Source organism: Sminthopsis crassicaudata, chromosome 1 (assembly GCF_048593235.1).
Source record: "Sminthopsis crassicaudata isolate SCR6 chromosome 1, ASM4859323v1, whole genome shotgun sequence".
Taxonomy (NCBI): Eukaryota; Metazoa; Chordata; class Mammalia; order Dasyuromorphia; family Dasyuridae; genus Sminthopsis; species Sminthopsis crassicaudata.
Window position 1 is genome coordinate 660415215 of NC_133617.1, and position 19907 is coordinate 660435121.

General features: G+C 35.2%; 1 protein-coding gene across 1 annotated transcript in view; it reads left to right on the forward strand.

The window, feature by feature from the left end:
• GRIN3A (glutamate ionotropic receptor NMDA type subunit 3A) overlaps positions 1-19907 on the forward strand; it is a 202088-nt gene that overhangs the window by 167563 nt on the left and 14618 nt on the right. Inside the window, exons 7-8 of the mRNA XM_074282997.1 lie at positions 16871-17035; positions 19261-19334. Coding sequence (XP_074139098.1) covers positions 16871-17035; positions 19261-19334 — 239 coding nt within the window. The remainder of the gene's footprint in view (positions 1-16870; positions 17036-19260; positions 19335-19907) is intronic.

A 19907-nucleotide genomic window follows, 5' to 3' on the forward strand; every position in this document is an offset into this window, starting at 1 on the left:
TAATGTTCTAAGCTCTTGAAGATATTGGCCCTCCATGATTTCCAAGCAAATGATAGCATAAGAATACTGATGTTGAAAAAAATGAATAGAAAGCAGCTTAGGACTGCCAAAGGCACTGAATTTTCCCAAATCCAATCTTCCTATCCATATTTAATTCTGGACTCAAATAACTATCCATCTGTTGTACCTATTCCAAAAATAAGTGTTACTATACTGACTCAATGACTTGGTCATCCAATTGCATATCAAAACTGCATCAATAGGTTCTGCATTCATATGTTTTATTCCTGTAGGAATTGTTAAGACTAGTTTCTTTGGAGTGACCATAGAATTTTATTAAAAAAAAAAAAAGGCTCTCTCTGTGGTATTTAGGGTCTTGTACTATTAGCATACTGACATCCACAAAGAGAAACAAGTAAAAATCCTCACAATCTGAGGGAATTTCTCTTCTGTAAACACCTTCAGCAAGCATATCTCCCTGTTTTATGTCACACTTGATATTAAGACACACTGAGGATAATTGAACAAGATTGAACTTTATGGTTGCATCTATCAAGGAATCATATGATGGTAGCATACAAACTAGAAGCATCTTGCCGGAAAAAGGCCTACATTTTGCCAAGTCAATAGCTAGAATCAGCAAACAATAGGCTCAGTGAGTTCTTATATTATCTATACTCCTCAGCTAATTGTTTAACTATGAAGATAAAGTACTTTTCTTGCCAATAAAGAAAATGAGGTTCTGACAGATTAACACACACACACACACACACACACACACACACACACACACACATATATATATGTATATATATATATATATATATATATATATATATATATATATATATGTGTGTATATATATATATATATATATATGTATATATATATATACCAGAGCTGGAGTTAAAACTTACGGCTTTTTCTCTTTTCACTGTGCCAAGTTGTCTCTAATGTGATTGCATAAATAAATTCTTAGAATCAAACAAAAACTTCAGAAAGAAGTCCTTAATGTTTTACAAATGTCAATTAACAAGTCTGAAGGAGATAAAAACCCTTCTTTTGCGCAGAAATTGATTAGACATATATTTATCTCATTTCACTTGTGAAATATTAGGAATTCACAAGAATTTCCTAAAGAGAGGGGTTTCATAATAAAATGCTGCCTAAATCTAACCGTTCTGCTTTATCCTATTTTGTAGATTTCCACCAATTCATTTCTTTCAAATAAAAGGTATTTAAATGTATGAAGATTGCCATCTAGTGGCAAGAATAAAATGAGGCACCCCTGAACTTTTTAAGTCATTACTTCTAAATCAAGAAAATATTTCTCAGACTTGGCATACTGATGCCTTTTTGTTCCCCTATCATCCCCAAGTTTAAATCCCATGGCTTTGTATCTTTTAGCATCTATATGACGAGAAGAGTTAAGCAAGCCATTCCCTTGGAAGCACAGCTGTCCACAGTGACAAGATGGTACTGGTCAGAGCATCTGGGTTTAAATTTCAGTTCTTCTGCTTCCTGCCTTGAGTGGCTTTGGTTGAGCTATTCAATCTCCTTGGGTCTCAGCTCTCCCATTTGCAAAATTAAGGAATTGAACTAAATGACTTCTGAGGTCCCTTCAAATCCCAAATCAATGAAACTAAAAAATGTTGAGTGTTAATAATACATTTATTATTCAGCAGTAAATGATGTGTGTGCTAGTCAAAGACCAGACTGGCTAAATATAGAGGCCCATCACCAGAAGACTAGCAACCAGTTAGTGATTCTTTTGACCATGGCCTTCCACAAAATAGACTTCAGTAACTTCATCAATGTGAATACCACCTCTTCCAGTAGTGCAGATCACAAGCCACCCATGCCCTCTCATCCTGCATCCCCCCACCCTATAAACCTTCAGAGATTCTACATGAAATATTCTTAGGGACTTCCTCTAGATAATTTATTAGTTAGGCAGCACCATGGAAGACCTGAATTCAAATGCTGCTTCCAACACTTAGTAGCTGGGTGGCCCTGGAAAACTCATGCTTTGGTTTTTTCATCTAAAAAATAAAGGTAATAACAGCACTGACTTCCCAGTATTGTGATATGGATCAAATGAGACAATATTGGTAAAGGGTTTGGAAAACCTCGAAGCATATATAAATGCTCGTTTTAGAGTTTGTTTTTTTAAACAAAAGATCAGTGGTTCTTTCTTATGTCTTAGATCCTTTTAGCAGTCTGATGAAGGCTTTGGATCCCTTTTCCTTTTTTAATGAATAATAAAACACAGGATTACAAAGGAAACCAATAATATCAAAAGACAATTTTATCCCTTTCATGTCCGTGAAGCTCCCTGAAGTCTGTCCACAGACCCTTTAAGTCCACAGATGCAAAGTTAAGAATTCCTGTTCTAGATCTTTTGATGTTGCTTCGATAGCAGTGAAGCATAAAGGATTTCCCTCAGTGATCCTTTGCTCTCACCACAGGACTAGTACTCTTCCTTTTATACTCACACATTTCTTGGATGTTCTCTTTTTCATTATGTAGTAGCTCCTGCAAATTGTGTACTGATAACATGGCTCAGTGTTCTCACTCTCATCATGCATTTTTTATTTTCTCTTTGAGTAGCATGTAGCTTTAATACTTCAGAAACTGGAGTATTCCATACTTTGCTTCTCTATGCCATCAGAAGAACAGCAGATGTATGTCCTGGGAATGCAGTGAGAGAATGAATATAAAAAACATTTTGAAAAATATAATGGTGGTATCATCTGAGCATAATGATAATATATGTGCCATGTCACCCTGGCAACATAATTTAACCTCTCTAAATTTATTTCATCATCTGTAAAATAGGAATAATACATGTTCTTATTATAAAGTTCAATATTAACATAAGCTATTGTGATTATTGCACTGCTCACTTCATAGGGCTGATTAAAGGATAAACTTTTATAATGGATGCAAATTACTTTGTTAAAGTACTCTTAAGTGTATTGTTACTATTACCATTACTGTGTAGTATGGTAGAATTCTGGGCCAGGAATCATCAGCAAGACCTAAGTTTGAATCTTGCCTCAGATACTTACTAGTTCTGTGACCCTGAACTAGTCATTAACCTATCTCAGTCTCACTTTCCTCCTCTGCAAAATTAAAAGAATATCAGCTACTTCACAAGATTCTTATGAGAATCAGATGAAATAATATATGAAAAGCACTTTATTTCAGCTGTGGACTTTTAAGTACCATACAAAAATGAGTAAAACACTATATCCTTAAAATTTAAATATTAACTATTATTAACTTAAAGCACTATATAAATCAATATAGTTATTAGCTATTATCACTCCAGATATTCTAATGATCAAGTGACAAATTTATTCCCTATCCTTTTATTCATTTTCCAATTCCACATTGACATTAAGTTTTTAATTACATATGATCAATGTGTTAAGCTGACTTTTTAAAATGAAGTTGATCTCCTTTATAAAGTAAAATGTACTTCCTAATCATCTGAGCCAGAAGCACTAGAGGGGTTCACCACAGGACTACCTAGAACTATTAAGGAAGAGGAATCAAGGGCAAACAGCTTCAAACTACTGGTGTGTCTTATCTTCTCCCCCCAACATCTTGGGATGATACTTTGGAGCTATTGCAGAGAGAATGACATCTGATCCTGGAGCCCAAGTCACTGTAGAGTTACTAACCCTGGAGATAGAACTCACCTGAGCCATCACCTCCAGACATCCTGCAGTGGGAACAGCAAACATGAAAGCTGCTACTGTTCTTTTACCAAGGAAGGGACCTCCAGGAGAGGCCCTGGTCAACTACTTCTTACCTAAATGCCTACTTTCCCCCTGTCTCTGTGAATCAGAATTTGAGTATACTCATGCAACCAACCTCAGCTTCTTCTTACTACACCACCATTCATCTCCTGGTTCTTTTCTTCTATCATCTTCAATTCTACTGTGTCCTACTCTATTATAAGGAAACTCCTCCCCATCTTACCAACAGATCTCTTCAACCTTCTAAGTCTCACTTTCCTAAACGGATAGACTAGATCATCTCTAAATCTACCAACTCTCTATCCTATGAATATTTATTATTTCATACTGTAAGTATCCCCTAGTGTGCCCAAAACTTGGCTCTCCCTCTCTGAGAAATATCACATTTCTGTCCATCTTCTTCAGTGTGGCTTGCTCATTCTCTTATGCCTTCTCTCTTATAGATCAGGAGACAGATAAATCTTTGCTCCTCACAGCCAATTCCAGACCATCCTAGGCCACCATTATGCTACAACATCTGTTCAAGGTTCATTCCTATCTATCTGTATCATCTCCCTTAGATTTTTATAACTACACAAGCTACTTCATTTTATTGTTCTTCACTTTATTGCATTGTTTTTTTTTTTTAACAAATTGAAAATTTGTGGCAACTGCATTGAGCAAAACTATTAGCACCATTTTTCCAACAGTATGTGCTCAGATCATGTTCCTATGTCACATTTTGGTAATTCTTACAATATTGCAAACTTTTCCATTATTGTTACATCTGTTATAGTGATCTGTGATTAATCAATGATCTATGATATTCTATTGAAATTGTTTTGGGGCACCACCAACTACACCTATATAAGACAATGAATTTAATCAATAAATGTGTGTGTTCTGACTGTTTCACTAACGCTGTTCTGTCTTTCCCCCTTCTCCTTGGTCCTCCCTATTCTCTGAGACAAATAACATTGAAATTAGGCCAATCAATAACCCTACAGTGACCTCTAAGTATTCAATGAAAGGAAGAGTCAGTCAATGTGGCAAACTTCATTGTTGTCTTATTTTAAGAAATTGCCACAGCCACCCCAATCTTCAGCAACCATAGCCTCGATCAGTCAGCAGCCACCAACACCTACCAGCAAAAAGATTACAACTCACTGAACTCTCAGGTGATGGCAGAATTTTTTAGCAACAAATTATTTTTAATTGAGGTAAATAAATTGATGTTTTAGACATAATATTATTGATTATAGACTACAATATAGTATAAATTTAACTTTTATATATACTGAGAAACCAAAAAATTTTATGACTCTCTTAATTGCAATATTCACTTTATTGTGGTGGTCTAGAATTAAACCCACAATATCTCTAAGTTATGCTTGTAAGGTATGCTTGTATGCTTAAAACCATTCTCTACTTCCTAAAGGAGTTTCATATATCTGATGTCCCTTCTCTTCCCACATGTATGGATTTAAACATGCTTAATGATGTCTCCTCAAATACCTTGATTTAACACTTCATCTCCTTCTTCATTTCCCATAAATTATATCTTCACACTGCCACCCACATACTATAGTTCTCACAAGGAACCATCGTCACTGTTCCACTATCACAAGATTTCTCTTTGATAATAATTTCCTAAACCACTATCTTTCCCTCTCTTTACGATTAAACCTATTCTTCATTTTTACACCAAACTCCAGTCACTATTGAAGTTTTGCATAGGGTTTTTTTCAGTTATTTCATTGAATCTTGACAACAATGCTATGAGGTAGCTACTACTGATATCTGTTTCACAAATGAGGAAACTGGGCTGAGAAGTTAAATGACTTGCTTCAGAGGGCTAGTGAGTGCCTGAGGTAGGATTTGGATTCAGGTATTGCTGACTCCAAGGTCAGCCCTCTATCTATTCTATCACCTAACACTCTGGCAGCTCCAATAATAGCAGCACTATGGGCCAGGCAGAAAGGAAGGGCAGTACTTTTGCAGGCCAATAGGAATGAACTTTTTATAAAGGTAGGATTCTATGTCATATTTAATGACTAAGGATAAAGGTGGCCCTACCTAAGAACAAATGATTCCCTTGTTCTATTGCCTAGGATTAATATTTAACAATCCTATAGGAGAAAGAAACATTTTTATTTGGCCTGGTCTCATGATTTCAGAATTTAGGGGATTCCAAATATAGTAACTCCCTCCATTAATACATATCAGTGCTCACTTGTAACTTGTGTTTTTAGAATGTTACGTGGAATACAGAGAAGTTAAGGGACCACTGATGGGTCATACAGCTGAAGAGGGTTCAAAAAGGGAAGTAATTCAAAAAAATAATTAATTCAGTAACCAACATTATACTGTTTCAAAATTCAATTATTATGTGACAAAAGCAAGACACATGATGAAGAATGAAAAAAATATATTCACTAAAATATCTTAAATAAGGATGTATGCCACATATTTTTGCAAATAAGAAGAGTATTAGCACAGAAATTCCTATCCAGGTTGAAGGCAGGCAATTTAGATGTGGGTTAAAATAAAGTCAGCACTGCAGAAACATGAGATTCAATACCATCTTCCAACATTCCCTTCAATTGGCTATTTGAGATGGCTTTGAAGAATTCTCTCCTGCATTTTTCAAAAACAAAGTTGGAAAACAAGACTTTTGTGTAACTTAAGGTTTTATCACTTCCATTTCTGCAAGTCTTATTTCTCACTGTCATTCTGTTTCACATGGCACTTCATGTCATTGTACGGGAGGGTCTCTCACAGCCTTTCAATTGGAAATTCTTGAAGAGGACAAAAAACATTTGCTAACAAAAAAAGAGAGAGAGAGAGAATGCTGGTCTTTGATTTCTTCCCAGTCAGGCAACCACTTTAATGTACTTACTACCATGACCGCCTGCTACCCTGCCTCCCTATATGATGATAAATACCTAAAGTAAAGGCTGATGAAAAGCCCAACAAATTGTGTTTTCAGTTGCAATGGCTGAGTGAGAAATATGGCAGGAGAAAAATGAAACGATGGCATTGGGCTCTATCTATGTACCAGCATGAAAAGTTTCTGAAGTGAATAATAATAAAAAACCACTTTCTAGAAACTCAGAAACTGTGGAATGTCCAGGGACATATAATTCTGAAGTAAAACCATTACAGATTGTCTGGGATAATTCTCCCAGGCATGTCTCTCTGACAGACCATTGAGGCAGCCTTCAAGTGAGGAGACATTAGGTCAGTAAAAGTGACTGAATATGCCAGTAAAGTCCACTTGGGACTATGGGTATAGAAATTATACTTGCAGTAAAACTGGAAATAGAAAAGCAGTGTGTTACACTGGAAAGAATATTAGTATTTGGAATCAGAGACCCTGGGTTCAAATTCTTATCTTGCCACTTACTAATTGTGTAGTTTTGGAGACTCTACTTAAAACACTCCTGGCCTCAGCTTTCTCATCTATAAAAAGAGAAGGATGAACTAGATGATCTCAAAGGTCTCTTCCACTTCTATACTGATGATCTAGTTAAACTGTGAAAGGGTTTTACTATCTACACATAAGGGAGTTTTTTTGGATTAATCTTTTGGACAAAGAAAATCTGTATGAAGCAAAAGAAAAAATTAAATGTGAAAACATGGAAGGATGCTATAGATACATAAAATTTTCTTCAAAGGTTAATGGTGATAATGATGATGACATTGACACAAAGATAATTATAACAAAATGATGATGACAACAAACATCTAGGTAGCATTTTAAAGTTTTCAGAACATTAGCTTTGGAGTCAGGACAACTGAGTTCAAATCTTGACTATGTCACATCCTGCATTACCTCACACAAGTGACAATCTTTCTGGGTCTCAGATTTCTTATCCTAATAATAAGGTTGAACTATATATCCTTTAAGTTCCTTTCTACCTCTCAACCTATGATCTTGTGGACTCTGTGAGGCAGATATGACAACCATTATTATCTCATTTGCAGGTGAGGAATTTGAGGTTCAGAATGAGAAGAGTAGCCCCTCCATGGACACATAGCTAATAAGTGCCAGAGGCAGAATATGAGGCCAGATCTTCCTGAAGCCAAATTTTATCCTCTATTTCCTGCATCACACCATAGCCAATGTGTCTCCAAAATGTTCAGCAGTTTTGATTACTTGACAGGAGCCCAAGGGACTATCTAACTGCCACTGAAATATTGAATTTGAAAGTGCAAGTATCAGAAGAATATTAGACTTCAATTCTCGTAGTACCCATAAGAGATGCTCAAAACCTAGTATTATCCAGATGAGTTGGTCCCATTAGGTGGTTCAAGAACCTCTGTGGGAGTTCACAACAATAATCTAAGGGTTTTGTACTGAAAATTCTTATTGAAACCTTAAGCAGTAAATAATTACAGAAAATTATAAATGGTTACCTTAAGGTTCACAATGCATATTTTTTGTTAACAAAATGTAAAATTATATTATAAATATCTTAAGCTCCATTTTCTAAAGAACACCCAGAAAGCAAGATAAGCAATCAATATGCAAGAAATGAGCATAATCCTGTCTTGCTGTCTTGGCTGCCTCTTCTGAAGAGAACAAATTTAGGCAATGATTGCATTATAAGATAATTAAAGAAAGCTTACATCAAGCTTAGCTGATTGAACCTTTTTTGATTAAATGAAACAAAGATGATGAATTCACATCAATTATTTAACTAAAACAACTTGAAAAGCAAAAGTGGCAGTATATAATGGACAGGTGTAAGGATACTGGCAAACTGACAATAAGAAATACATAAATGTGTGTGTGTGTATACATGAATGTGTATATATATATATATATATATATATGTGTGTGTGTGTATGTGTATGTATGTATGTATGTATGTATGTATGTATATATATATATATATATATATATATATATATATATATATATATATATATACATACATATATATATCATTGTCAAGTCTTTGGTCTAATATTTCCAAAGCCTAGACTTAAAAACACATATCTCAAGGTGATGAAATGAGGGCGACAAGATGAGACTAGAAGAAGCTAAAAGGAGACATGAAAGGAGACAAGAGAATCTTCTTCTTATAGGCCTCAAACAATGCAAAGGGAAGAATTAAACTTAGAACAAAGGGTCTCTAACAGGCCAATAATTTTGGCTGGATGAGTACATGATTTCTGATGGCCAGCCACAGAACGATCCTTCTTTTCTTCTCTCCTCTCATATTCTTTTTTTTCCTCTCCTCTCTTTTTCTCATTTCTCCTTTCCTTTTCTCTCCCTCATTCTACCATCTTTTACATTTAGCCTAAGGCCTGAAAAGAAGAAATTACTGGACCAAGTATAACAGTAATAAGTGGTAGAAGCAAAATTCAAACCTAGGTTCTCTGACTTCAAATGCAATGTTTTTTCCATTATATTATCCTGTATAATATAATATAATATTATTGTATAGTTGATAACAATTAGCCTTAAAATCAGGAAAACCTGGAATCAAATTTTGATTCTAATATATACTTATTATATGAATCTTGATCAGTCACAACTATTCAATATCTCTATTGGTAACAGTAGTGATAATAACAACAGCAGCAGCTAGTATTCATATAGCACTTTATTTTATTTGAGGGTATTTCCTCACCAAGAGTTCCAAACACCAGTTATAGCTAGATTTATGAATAGTCCTGATATCTACAGATAAATAGACAGATATACAAACTGTGTCCCCAAATGTCAAGATCCAATGATTTTTTCACTATACTATCCTAACTCTCTATTCACTGAGTACCACAAGAAACTGGAATTCTTTTCCCCCTAATTTTATGGTACCAATAGCATTGATCAATATGTCAAACAGAACATCCTCAAGTAAAAACAGCTACATTCTCAGAGAGTTCCTCAGTTACTGCTTCAAGGAGACATTATCATAACAATCTCATGGACCTGCTTTGATCCCTAAATCATGTATTGAATTTGCTTAGTTTTCAGCACTTCCTGCATTGAATAATGATTGAACATGTGTGCTAGCTTCATAGCAGAATAAAGGTCATCTGAACTCCATTAAATCTCCAGAGTAAGAAATGGACTTCTTTGCTCTAGGACTGGGAGAATTGAAAAGAAGAGAATTAAAGTCATTATTTCTCCTCTCCCACTTGCTGCCAAATTTGATTCCCTAGAAGAAACATTATCACACTGCAAAGAAAAAATTGACATGGCCGTCACTATTCCACAAATCTTTCCTTCAAGAAGGAAAATATTAATAGGGCATTTAAAAGAATAGCAATATATGGTAGTTACAGAAAAAATGGAAAAATGAAAAAGTTATGACTCAAGGTTTTAGTTTAGTTTTGGAATTATGTGCTCAATTTGCAATATGCATATATATGTATATATATATATATATATACATATGCAATATACATATATGTATGTATGCATTCATATATACCTATATTTCACATTTCTAACATAAAATTAACCAGTTAATTGTTTGCTCAGAATTAGTCTAACATAGCTTCTAATAATTCTGGAAATGACTTTAAAGTCAATTCCCATTTCTGACTTCAACATTGAAGAGGTTCTAATGATGTAGACAATTGGTAAGAAGAATAGCAAATGATATAACAAAAAAAAAAATGTTGGAGGAGATGTGGGAAAACTGACACTAACGAACTACTAATAGAATTGTAAACTGATCCAAGCATTCTGGAGAACAATTTGGAACTATTCCAAAGACCTCTAAAACTATTCCTATGAATATATGTAAATAAAGGGTATTTATCCTCATTATTTACCCAGCTGCTAATCCCAAAGACACCCCCCCAAAAAAAGGGAAAAGAACCTATTTGTTCAAAAATATTTATAGCAGTTTTTTATGGTGGCTAAGAATTGGAAATTGAAGAGATGACTGTCAATTGGGGAATGGCTAAACAAACTATAGTATATGATTATAATGGAATATTATTGTGCTAAAAAATGACAAGCAGGTTGTTGTTTTTTTCAGAAAAACCTGGAAGGATTTATGTGAACTGATACATGGTGAAGTGAAAAGAACTAATGACTTAGCCATTCCCAATAATACAATAATCCAAGAAATTCCAAAGGACTAATGGTGAAGAAATTATGTTGTTTGAATATAGTCGAAAGCACACTATTTTTCACTTTTTTTCATTTTTTCTTTTATTCAAATCTTCTTTTACAAAATGACTAATATGAAAACCTTTTACATAATTGTATATGCATAACCTATATCATATTGCTTATTACCTCAGGAAGGGGAGAGGAAAGGGACAGAGAGAGAGAAATAGAATTTGGAACTCAAAATTTTAAATAAAAGTGTTAAAAAAATTGGGGAAAAAAAAAGAAGAAAGTGAATAGCATTGATGTACAAATCAAAGTAAGCCATTTTTTTCTGTCTGATGATGGTATTGTTTTGCCAACTGGCAATATAGCTTGCTTCTTGTATACAGCTTTTGGAATGAGTAAATCATATTTACTGCTGAATGGATTTTTTTTTTAAAGTTTTCTTTTGCTTTGAAGGAGGTTAGAAAAATCTTAGACTTAGCAAGTAAGTACACAGAGATACTCCCAAAACTTTTGATCATGTCATAAAGTTGATCAGCTCCACTCTGAGCCTTTGGTTTTTTCTAGATGAAGAATCCTAATCCTCTTGACCTGTGCTCATGTGGAAGCCACTCCCAACTTTTAGCATCATTTGAACTGCTTTGCTATAAAACTCTGTTAGATCTTTTGGAAAATAAATTGACTAGAAATCATTCTAAGTACAGATGAAATGCAGTTTTGTTTAAAAAAAAAACCTACATTAATTTTTGTCCTAATTTTCAGTTCCTTTCTTTGGAGAAACCACATTAACTTCCAGACTAATCTTCCCTCCTTCTCAACACCTTTCAAATTGTAGAAGGGACAATCATATACCCAGAGGGGAAGCTATAACTAAGAATTTTTGACTTCTGATTGTCTCAGTTTCCCCATTTGGAGCACCAACTGGACTTCAAGAAAGAGGCAGCTGAGAAGAAACACATTTTTTAAATTATTATTATAGATTGTTATTTACAAAATATATGCATGAGTAATTTTTCAACACTGACAATTGCAAAATCTTCTGTTCCAACTTTTCCCCTCCTTCCTCCCACCCGCTTCCATAGATGACAAGTAGTCCAATACATGTTAAATATATTAAAATATATGTTAACTTCAATACATGTATACATATTTATATATTTTGTTGCACAAGAAAAAATCAGATCTAGAAAGAAAGAAAAAAACTTGAGAAGGGAAACAAAAATGCAAGCAAACAATAACAGAAAGAGTGGAAATGCTATGTTGTGGTCCACACACATTTCCCATAGTTCTCTCTCTGGGTGTAGCTGATGGAAACACATTCTTAAATCAGTTTCTTAAACCATGTTATGGCTAACTAGTAGATAACAAACATCTCATTTCATTCTAATGCCAAACTGTAAATTACCAAAAAGACCAGAATTAGACTTGTCCTAAAATAGATAATCTACAATGTGGTAAATCTTGGATTACTACTGCAGTTCTATCATGAATCTTGGATTATACTACTGCAGTTCTATCATGAATCATTATATAATGAGCTCCCAGAGACTATGATTATTTTTACTGAGCATAGCATGATAGAAAAAATACTGGACATGGAACTCTATATACTAATTTATACACATAAATAACCACATAGTTAAATTACCTCTACCCAAAAATTGTTTATAAAATCATCTAGTATTCTATAGGGAAAATTATTAAATGAGATAACTCTAATCCTGCTTTTCTATTCCCTTTTCTGTTTTTAATTGTATCTCATTTTTATTACAATTTTAAAAATATCATACTCATTTCCTAATATAGTTATTATCTACTTTTGTTTCATATTCTTTTTGTAATACCAAAAGTCCTGCATTAAATATATTAAAATGGCAAAAAACAAAAAAACAAACAAACAAAAAAAACTATTAAGCTTTGGTGGGTCCCTTCACTGCTAGAAAAGGAAGTTAAGTGAATTTAAGAGAATTTGAATGTCAAGTCTGCTAATTACTTCCAGCATGGCCTTGAAGTCTCTAGGAATTATTTCCCTCTTCTGTTAAAGAATCACTCCTGGATTTAGGACTGGCAACCACAACAAGTGAGAATGACCACTCATTTTCCCTTGACAGAGCAAGTAGGTGGAAAGGTAGAGGGCCAGGCCTGAATTCAGGAAGACCTGAGTTCAAATCCAGCTAGCTATGTGACCCTGGGAAGTCACTTAACTCTGTCTCAGTTTCCTCATCTGTAAAATGAATTGGAGAAGCAAAGGCAAACCACTCCAGTATTTCTGCCAAAAAAATCTCAAATGGAGTCATGAAGAGTCAGACACAACTGAATAACACTATTCTATTGTTATTCCTTCTCCCAATGAGGAAGAAGCAAATGATGATGTCTTCCCAAGAAACGTTCATGCCCTATGCAAGGCTATAGTTATTCCAGATCACACCTAAAGTTACTTTTAACTAGCTCCTATGAGTATAGACTTTATTTTTTTATTTTTGTTCTTTTTAGATGCAATTGGGATAAAGTGGCTTGTCCAGGGTCACAGTGAGTGTCAAGTATCTAGGCTGGGTTTGAACTCAGGTCCTTTTGACCTCTAGGACTGATGCTGAGCATAGACTTTATACAATAGATCCCAGAGAGCCATTACAGTTTATGTTTAGAGCAGGAGGGTGACATCATAAGAGCTATGTACCAGAGAGGTTAAGAAATTTGTGGGAAATAGGGGAAAGTGGGAGTCTGTAGATTTGAAATGGGGCAAGGGGAGAATGAGTACAGTGTTCTACAGTTACGGATATAAAAGATGTCTACCAAAGGTAATTCAGTATCTTTTCAGCATGCTATATTCTACTACCTCTTTATACAACCTATTCTCTTTTCTCTGATGCCCAGCCCCTTTGAACTTCAGAATAAAACTGTTATCATTATTAATAATAATAGCTAGAATTTATACCATACCTTAAGGTTTATAAAGCACTTTACAAATATTTCATTTTATCTTCATAACAGCCCTGGAAGGGAGGTGCTATTTTCAATCCCCATTTTATATAAGAAGAAACTGGAGTAAACAGAGAGCCAAAGTCCTATAACTAATAAGTGTCTGTGTCTGGCTTTAATCTGAGATCTCCTGGACTCCTACACAGCTAGGATAGTGTAAAATACAGCAGATAGATCTCCAGAACCCGAGTTCAAATTCAGATAAAGACACTAGCTATGTGACCCTGAACTCACTTGCCCTTTTGTGCCTCAGTTTCCTTATCTATAAAATAATCGCTTTAGCACCTTTTCCAAAAAAAACCCCAGTGAGGTCATGAAGGACACAACTGAAATGATAGAACAACTTCCTGACTGCTGCCCACAATTCTCATCATTTAGACCCTTTGAAAGCCTGAGAATCACCCAGGATATTCCTATATTCCTGATATCTCTAACTTCCCATCTAACCACTTCACCAGACCAAACTAGACTTAAAACTAGACTTAAAGATACTTCCTACCATCTTGTACATTCCAACTCTCTGCTCTACCAGCTGAAAAACTGTGGAGAGGCAGAACTGATAGTTTTGAAGAAAAAAAGGAAGGAGATCAGCCAAAAATGAATTCAGAGCTTCAGTGACTAGGTTGGTAGGATACCAATAACAAGAATATGGAAATTAAGAGGAACACCAGAAGCAGGAATATGAAGGTCAGAAGGATGAGGAAATGGGTGGGAACATAATATTTAGGGTGTGAAATGAAGGACAGGTGAGAGATTGCCCAATGGAAAGAGAAATTGAGAGGAATCGCATTTATAATGAATGTGCTTAGTCAGGAGTCCTGAGTTGAAGTCCTAGTTCTATTACTTGCTAGACATGTAATTCAGAATAAGTCCCTATACAGCCACTCTGAACACACTTCCTCAACTGTAAAGTAGGTACAATAAAACCTACTTCAACTGTTATTACAGAAATCAAATGAAACAATGTTGTCAGTAACACTTTTGAATTGTAAATCTGCATATAAATCTAAGTATTTGTTACTACTAATATCATCATCATCATCATCATCATCATCATCATCATCATCATCATTATCAATTACAATGCCACTGATTCTATCCCCAAATTGAGAAATGAAGGTTGAGAGAATAAAACAGAAGGGAGGGAATTAATGTATCTACATACCTGTTACATGCTCAAATAATGCATTTTCACACTCTCCAAGTTAGTCAAAAGAATCTGTAAATGGGCAGTAACTTTAGTGATCCCTTATCTAACCAGTTGTAATCTTGTATTGATCAGAGCCCATTAGAAATGGCATCTGAAGCTGTCTTCTCATATACATGCCTCTTCTGGCTCCTCTAAACAAAGAGAAAAATGAAGATCAGAAAATTTGAAATTCCCTTTGACTTTTTTGGTTGAAAGGTAAAACACAGAAGCAAAAGTCATCATCATTATCATTAAATGGTAAATTAATCAATGAGAATTTCTTAAGCATCTACAAAGTGCCAACTAGGTGCTAGCATCTGAAGGACAACAACAAAACAATCTCTTCCCTCAGAGGAGCATTACCCTTCATAATTGTTTGGTTGCTATCCATAAGCAAAGAGGACCCAAATGACATCACTATGTTAGAGCCAAGATAGTGTGTCTGATTGTGGCTAATTAAACTCAGAATACTCTGCCACAGGTCGGCCACAAATAGTCCCTATGAACATTTGGGGTAGACTCTCTAACATCTTGGATTTTTTTTTGAGCTACTTCAATTCTGCTTTGTTCATAGAGCATAGACCTTCTCTCATGAGGGCACAGCATGCTGGGCAGTCCTGTGCCAGTGTCACTCATATCATACAAATCAATTCTAAAGTTCTTAAGTCAGACCTTGAGAGGGTCCTTTTATGGCTTTTTCTCATCATCTTGTGAGTGCTTTCCCTACATGAGTTTTCCACAAAATAGTCTTTTTGGCAAGCATACATAAAAGCTACTGAAGGTAAGGTCCCAGAAGTTTTAGAATCACATCTTAGACCTGACACCAGGAGGAAAAGATTGTCTTAATCTTGCTGCGGAAGAGGAAGATGAGAGAGAGAGAGAGACAGTTTCTAAGATTTATACAATGAAAGAATTTCTTTGAGATTGGAAACCTCCCAGAATCTAAATTTCTCAAAGGTAGAAAGGACTTCATAGTCATATATTCATAGATCATATATTCCAGTTCCTTCTTAAAGCATTAATTCTATCCACAATATCCCTGAGAGGTGTGCAGTCAGCTTCAGATTAAATAGTCACCATCTACCAAAGCAGCTCAGTGCATTTGGCAACAACTCAAAATGACCCTAGAGGCTAACTAGTCGGCTCTCCTCCTAAAATGAAATTTCCTCTACAATATATTGATGAATGATCATCCAAAGTTTGCTCAAAGGCCTCCAAGGAATGGGACTGCAAGTTCAAGAAACAACTAGAGAGCAGGAGGGACTCAATCCCAACAAAATAGTTACAATCTTCTCTGAGTCATTTTTCCCTTGACTGTGTTCTCATTATCTACAACAGATATGAATTTTAAGAGATTCATGATAACAGATAACAGAGCACACTGATTCTCAGACTTCAGAGGCAATTCCTTTAGACTCACAGAAACCCAGAGAAGAAGAATTCTCCCTAGCATTTGACAATCATGAATTAATTACAAAAACCAAACTTGAAAAATTTCCTAATCCTAAATCTGAACCATAAAAATCAAAGACTTCCTTTTTCAATAGGTATAACAGTATTTTGGTACTGCTTGATAGATTGAATTTTATTCTGCCTACTAGATTGTAAGTTCCTTGAGGGCAAGGACCTTGTTTCATTTTTATTTGTGTCCACACTATGTCTAACTCTGACACAATGCATTGCATCTAGTAGTTGTCTAAAAAATGTTTAAAGAATGAATGAATATATTATTTAATCAATACACAAGTATTATTTCTCTGACTTTTTTTTAGAATAAAAGTTATAACTGTGTGTGTATAATACAGTGGACCAAATTCTATTGTCATTCTTTGCAAATGGCTTTCCTTTTCTTTTTCTTTTTTGTTCACTTAGACTTTGCAAATGGGTATTAAGCACTTTTCTGGACTCTTCGTGATGTTATGCATTGGCATTGGTTTATCCATTTTAACTACAATTGGAGAGCACATAGTATATAGACTGATCCTACCACGAATCAAAAAGAAATCCAAGCTGAAATACTGGCTTCACACCAGTCAGGTAAGTATCATGGAAGATTCAGATGACTATGATCCAAATTCCAACCATACCAGGAAATACAGAATAAAAAATTCTTGTTGTCAGACATATAATTAAGTAAAACCATATCTGCAGAATTATGTTCTAATAAATACCACATTTGAAGAAAGAATCTTTCCTGAAGAGGACAATTATTACAACAAAGAACCTTGAGACTATACTTTGGGCTAGGTTGAAGAAAGTGGGGATATTTAGTCTATAGACAAGAGAATTTAGGAGGAGCCTTATGCTTGCTATTTAAGTATTTGAAGGGTTGTCACATGGGAGAAATTTATTGTTAGGTCTCAAGATAAAAAGAAATAGGAAAAAGTCAATGGAATTTACAGGGACAATGATTTCAATTTCATATAAGAAATAATTTAATTGAGATTTTTTTTTAAATGGAACATGATAGCTTGAGAGATTAGTGAAATTGGTGGGTTCCAAGCTGAAGCTATGTGACCACTTATCAGCAATCATAGAATTCTGTGTTCTGAAGAACCTTAGAAATCTTTTAGTCCGACATTCTAGTTTTATAGCTGGCTAACAATCCCAGAGATGTTAAATATTTTGTCCAAGGTCACACAGGCAGTATCAGCTCAGGACTCAAGGCCAGCTTTAAAAGTGAGCTCATTTTTCAGATTTGGGTTGGACTAGATCATCTCTAAGGTCCCTTCCAACTCAGATTCTATTATGTTGTTATTCTATGAAATGCAAGATTAATCAAATGTGAAGAATGCAGATGTCACTGTCATGTAAAAAACTACAGTTCTTTTTTCCTCTAAAATAGAAGCTCTTATTAGCCTTGATTGTGTCAGGGACCCCTTTGTTAGTTTGAAGCCAATAGGCCCTTTCTCAGAATGCTTTTCAATAACTGAAGGAAGTGCTAAATTTCAGTTAGAGGTTAGAAAAATCAGCATGTGATTTTTTTTTTTTTTTCCCATGTTAGTTCATGGAAATCCTTGAAGTGTATCCATGGACCCTTTGAGTCTATAGGACCTCTCCCTCCCCAATATTAAGAACTTCTATTCTTTTTTTTTTTTGAGGCTGGGGTTAAGTGACTTGCCCAAGGTCACACAGCTAGGCAGTGTTAAGTGTCTGAGACCAGATTTGAACTGGGGTCCTCCTGAATTCAAGGCTGGTGCTCTATTCACTGCACCACCTAGCTGCCCCATGAACTTCTAATCTAAAACAACTTTCTCATCAAATTAAGCTCTTTGAAAACAGGACTATTTCTTATCAGACTTCTATATCCTCTACAAAGTCTAGCACAATGCTAAGTACTGTTTTGTGCTTAGATTTCATGGATCAGCTTACCTGAATAAATCAAGTCAAACCTGGACTAAGACCTACTTATAAGCTATTTTTGTCTTCTATTGGTCTTACACAGTCTTTTCTAAAGTACTTCACTTCTGCACACCCACCCCCACAGAAGAGTTAGCCTAAGAAAGCACCTTGTTTCTTTGTTCTATAGTAAAAGATTCCATTAAGTCAGCTCTAATTCCCATAGGTTGTGGCTGTTTGTTATCTTCAGAACATTCCTTAGTAATACCACCAGCCAGCTCCATACATAGACTATCAGTGTGAAGTGCTAAATCTAGATTCAGAAATCCTAGGTACAGACTCTGGCTCTGATATTTAGGGTCCATGTGGCCATGACCAAATCCTTTCATTTTTCTGTGCCTCATTACCTTTATCCAGAAAATAAGAAAATTAGACTAGGCGACCTCTAAGGGGTTCTTTCCAGATCTAAAGCTATGATTTTGGAATTCCCTTATTCATTCTCTTAACATAACTTCGTAGCTCATATTATAAGGACACTTGGATTCTATTTAAGAGGTTCTCCTACTGGCTGTTCATTAAGATAAGGATCTTTTAAAAAGTCAGAATTTTCTATATAGATGATTTTGACTGACCTTTTCACAGCCAGAATAAGTACTAAATATTCAGTCATATGGCTTCATTCCAGAGACAGAATGACAAGTTATAGAGATTTCTTGCTGTTTAAATGTAACTGAACCTAGAGCTAGATAGGAACATAAGTTACTACCAGCCTCCCCTTAAGTTGGGAAGAAAAAGCCAACATTCTCCTGTGACTCAGTATCCTCTGTTCTCTAAGGCAAATGCTTAGCCAGGGCTTTTTCTCCAAATTGAAATATGTGGTTTTGTAGGGGGGGAGTTACTAATTATTTTTCTCTTTGTTCCAGAGATTACATAGAGCTCTAAATACCTCATTTGTTGAGGAAAAGCAGCAGCTCAAGACAAAGCAAGTGGAAAAAAGGTAAAAAACAATTGATGGAATAGCTTATTACTGATTTATTTCCTGAAAGGAAAATCAGAGTGATGATGTTTGAGCAGTCTAGATTAGTGGCTGTAAGAGAGTTGTGAAAAATCCCCTTTAAAATCGGCTGCAAGTTTTAGGAGTGAAAGAATTCACTCATTGCCGATTAGTTGCAAAATGAAAGTTTATTGTTAGATAGAAATCAATTTACCAAGAGACAGACTTCTATAGTGGCAGATCTATTGGAAAAGGGAGTTTTACACTGAGAATGCAGTTCTCAGTGGACTGAAGGTCCTGGCAGCAAAGGGAGCTGCTATGGTCCATCTGCAAAAGACCTTCCTTGAAGGAAACTGTTATATTGGGTCTTAGTGGGGACTTAGTGGCTCATCTACAACCTGGGTTTCAGCTTGCACTGGAATTTGAATAGAATTGGATGAGTTTCTTTAATTAAATAGGATTGGAATTCTTTTGCTCAGGACTGAATCAGCCCCACCTAGATAACAGAATGAAACTTTGTCTGGTTTCCCTCGGTAGGGGTCCCTCACAGAGGCAGAGTTGAAGATTTTCTCCTTC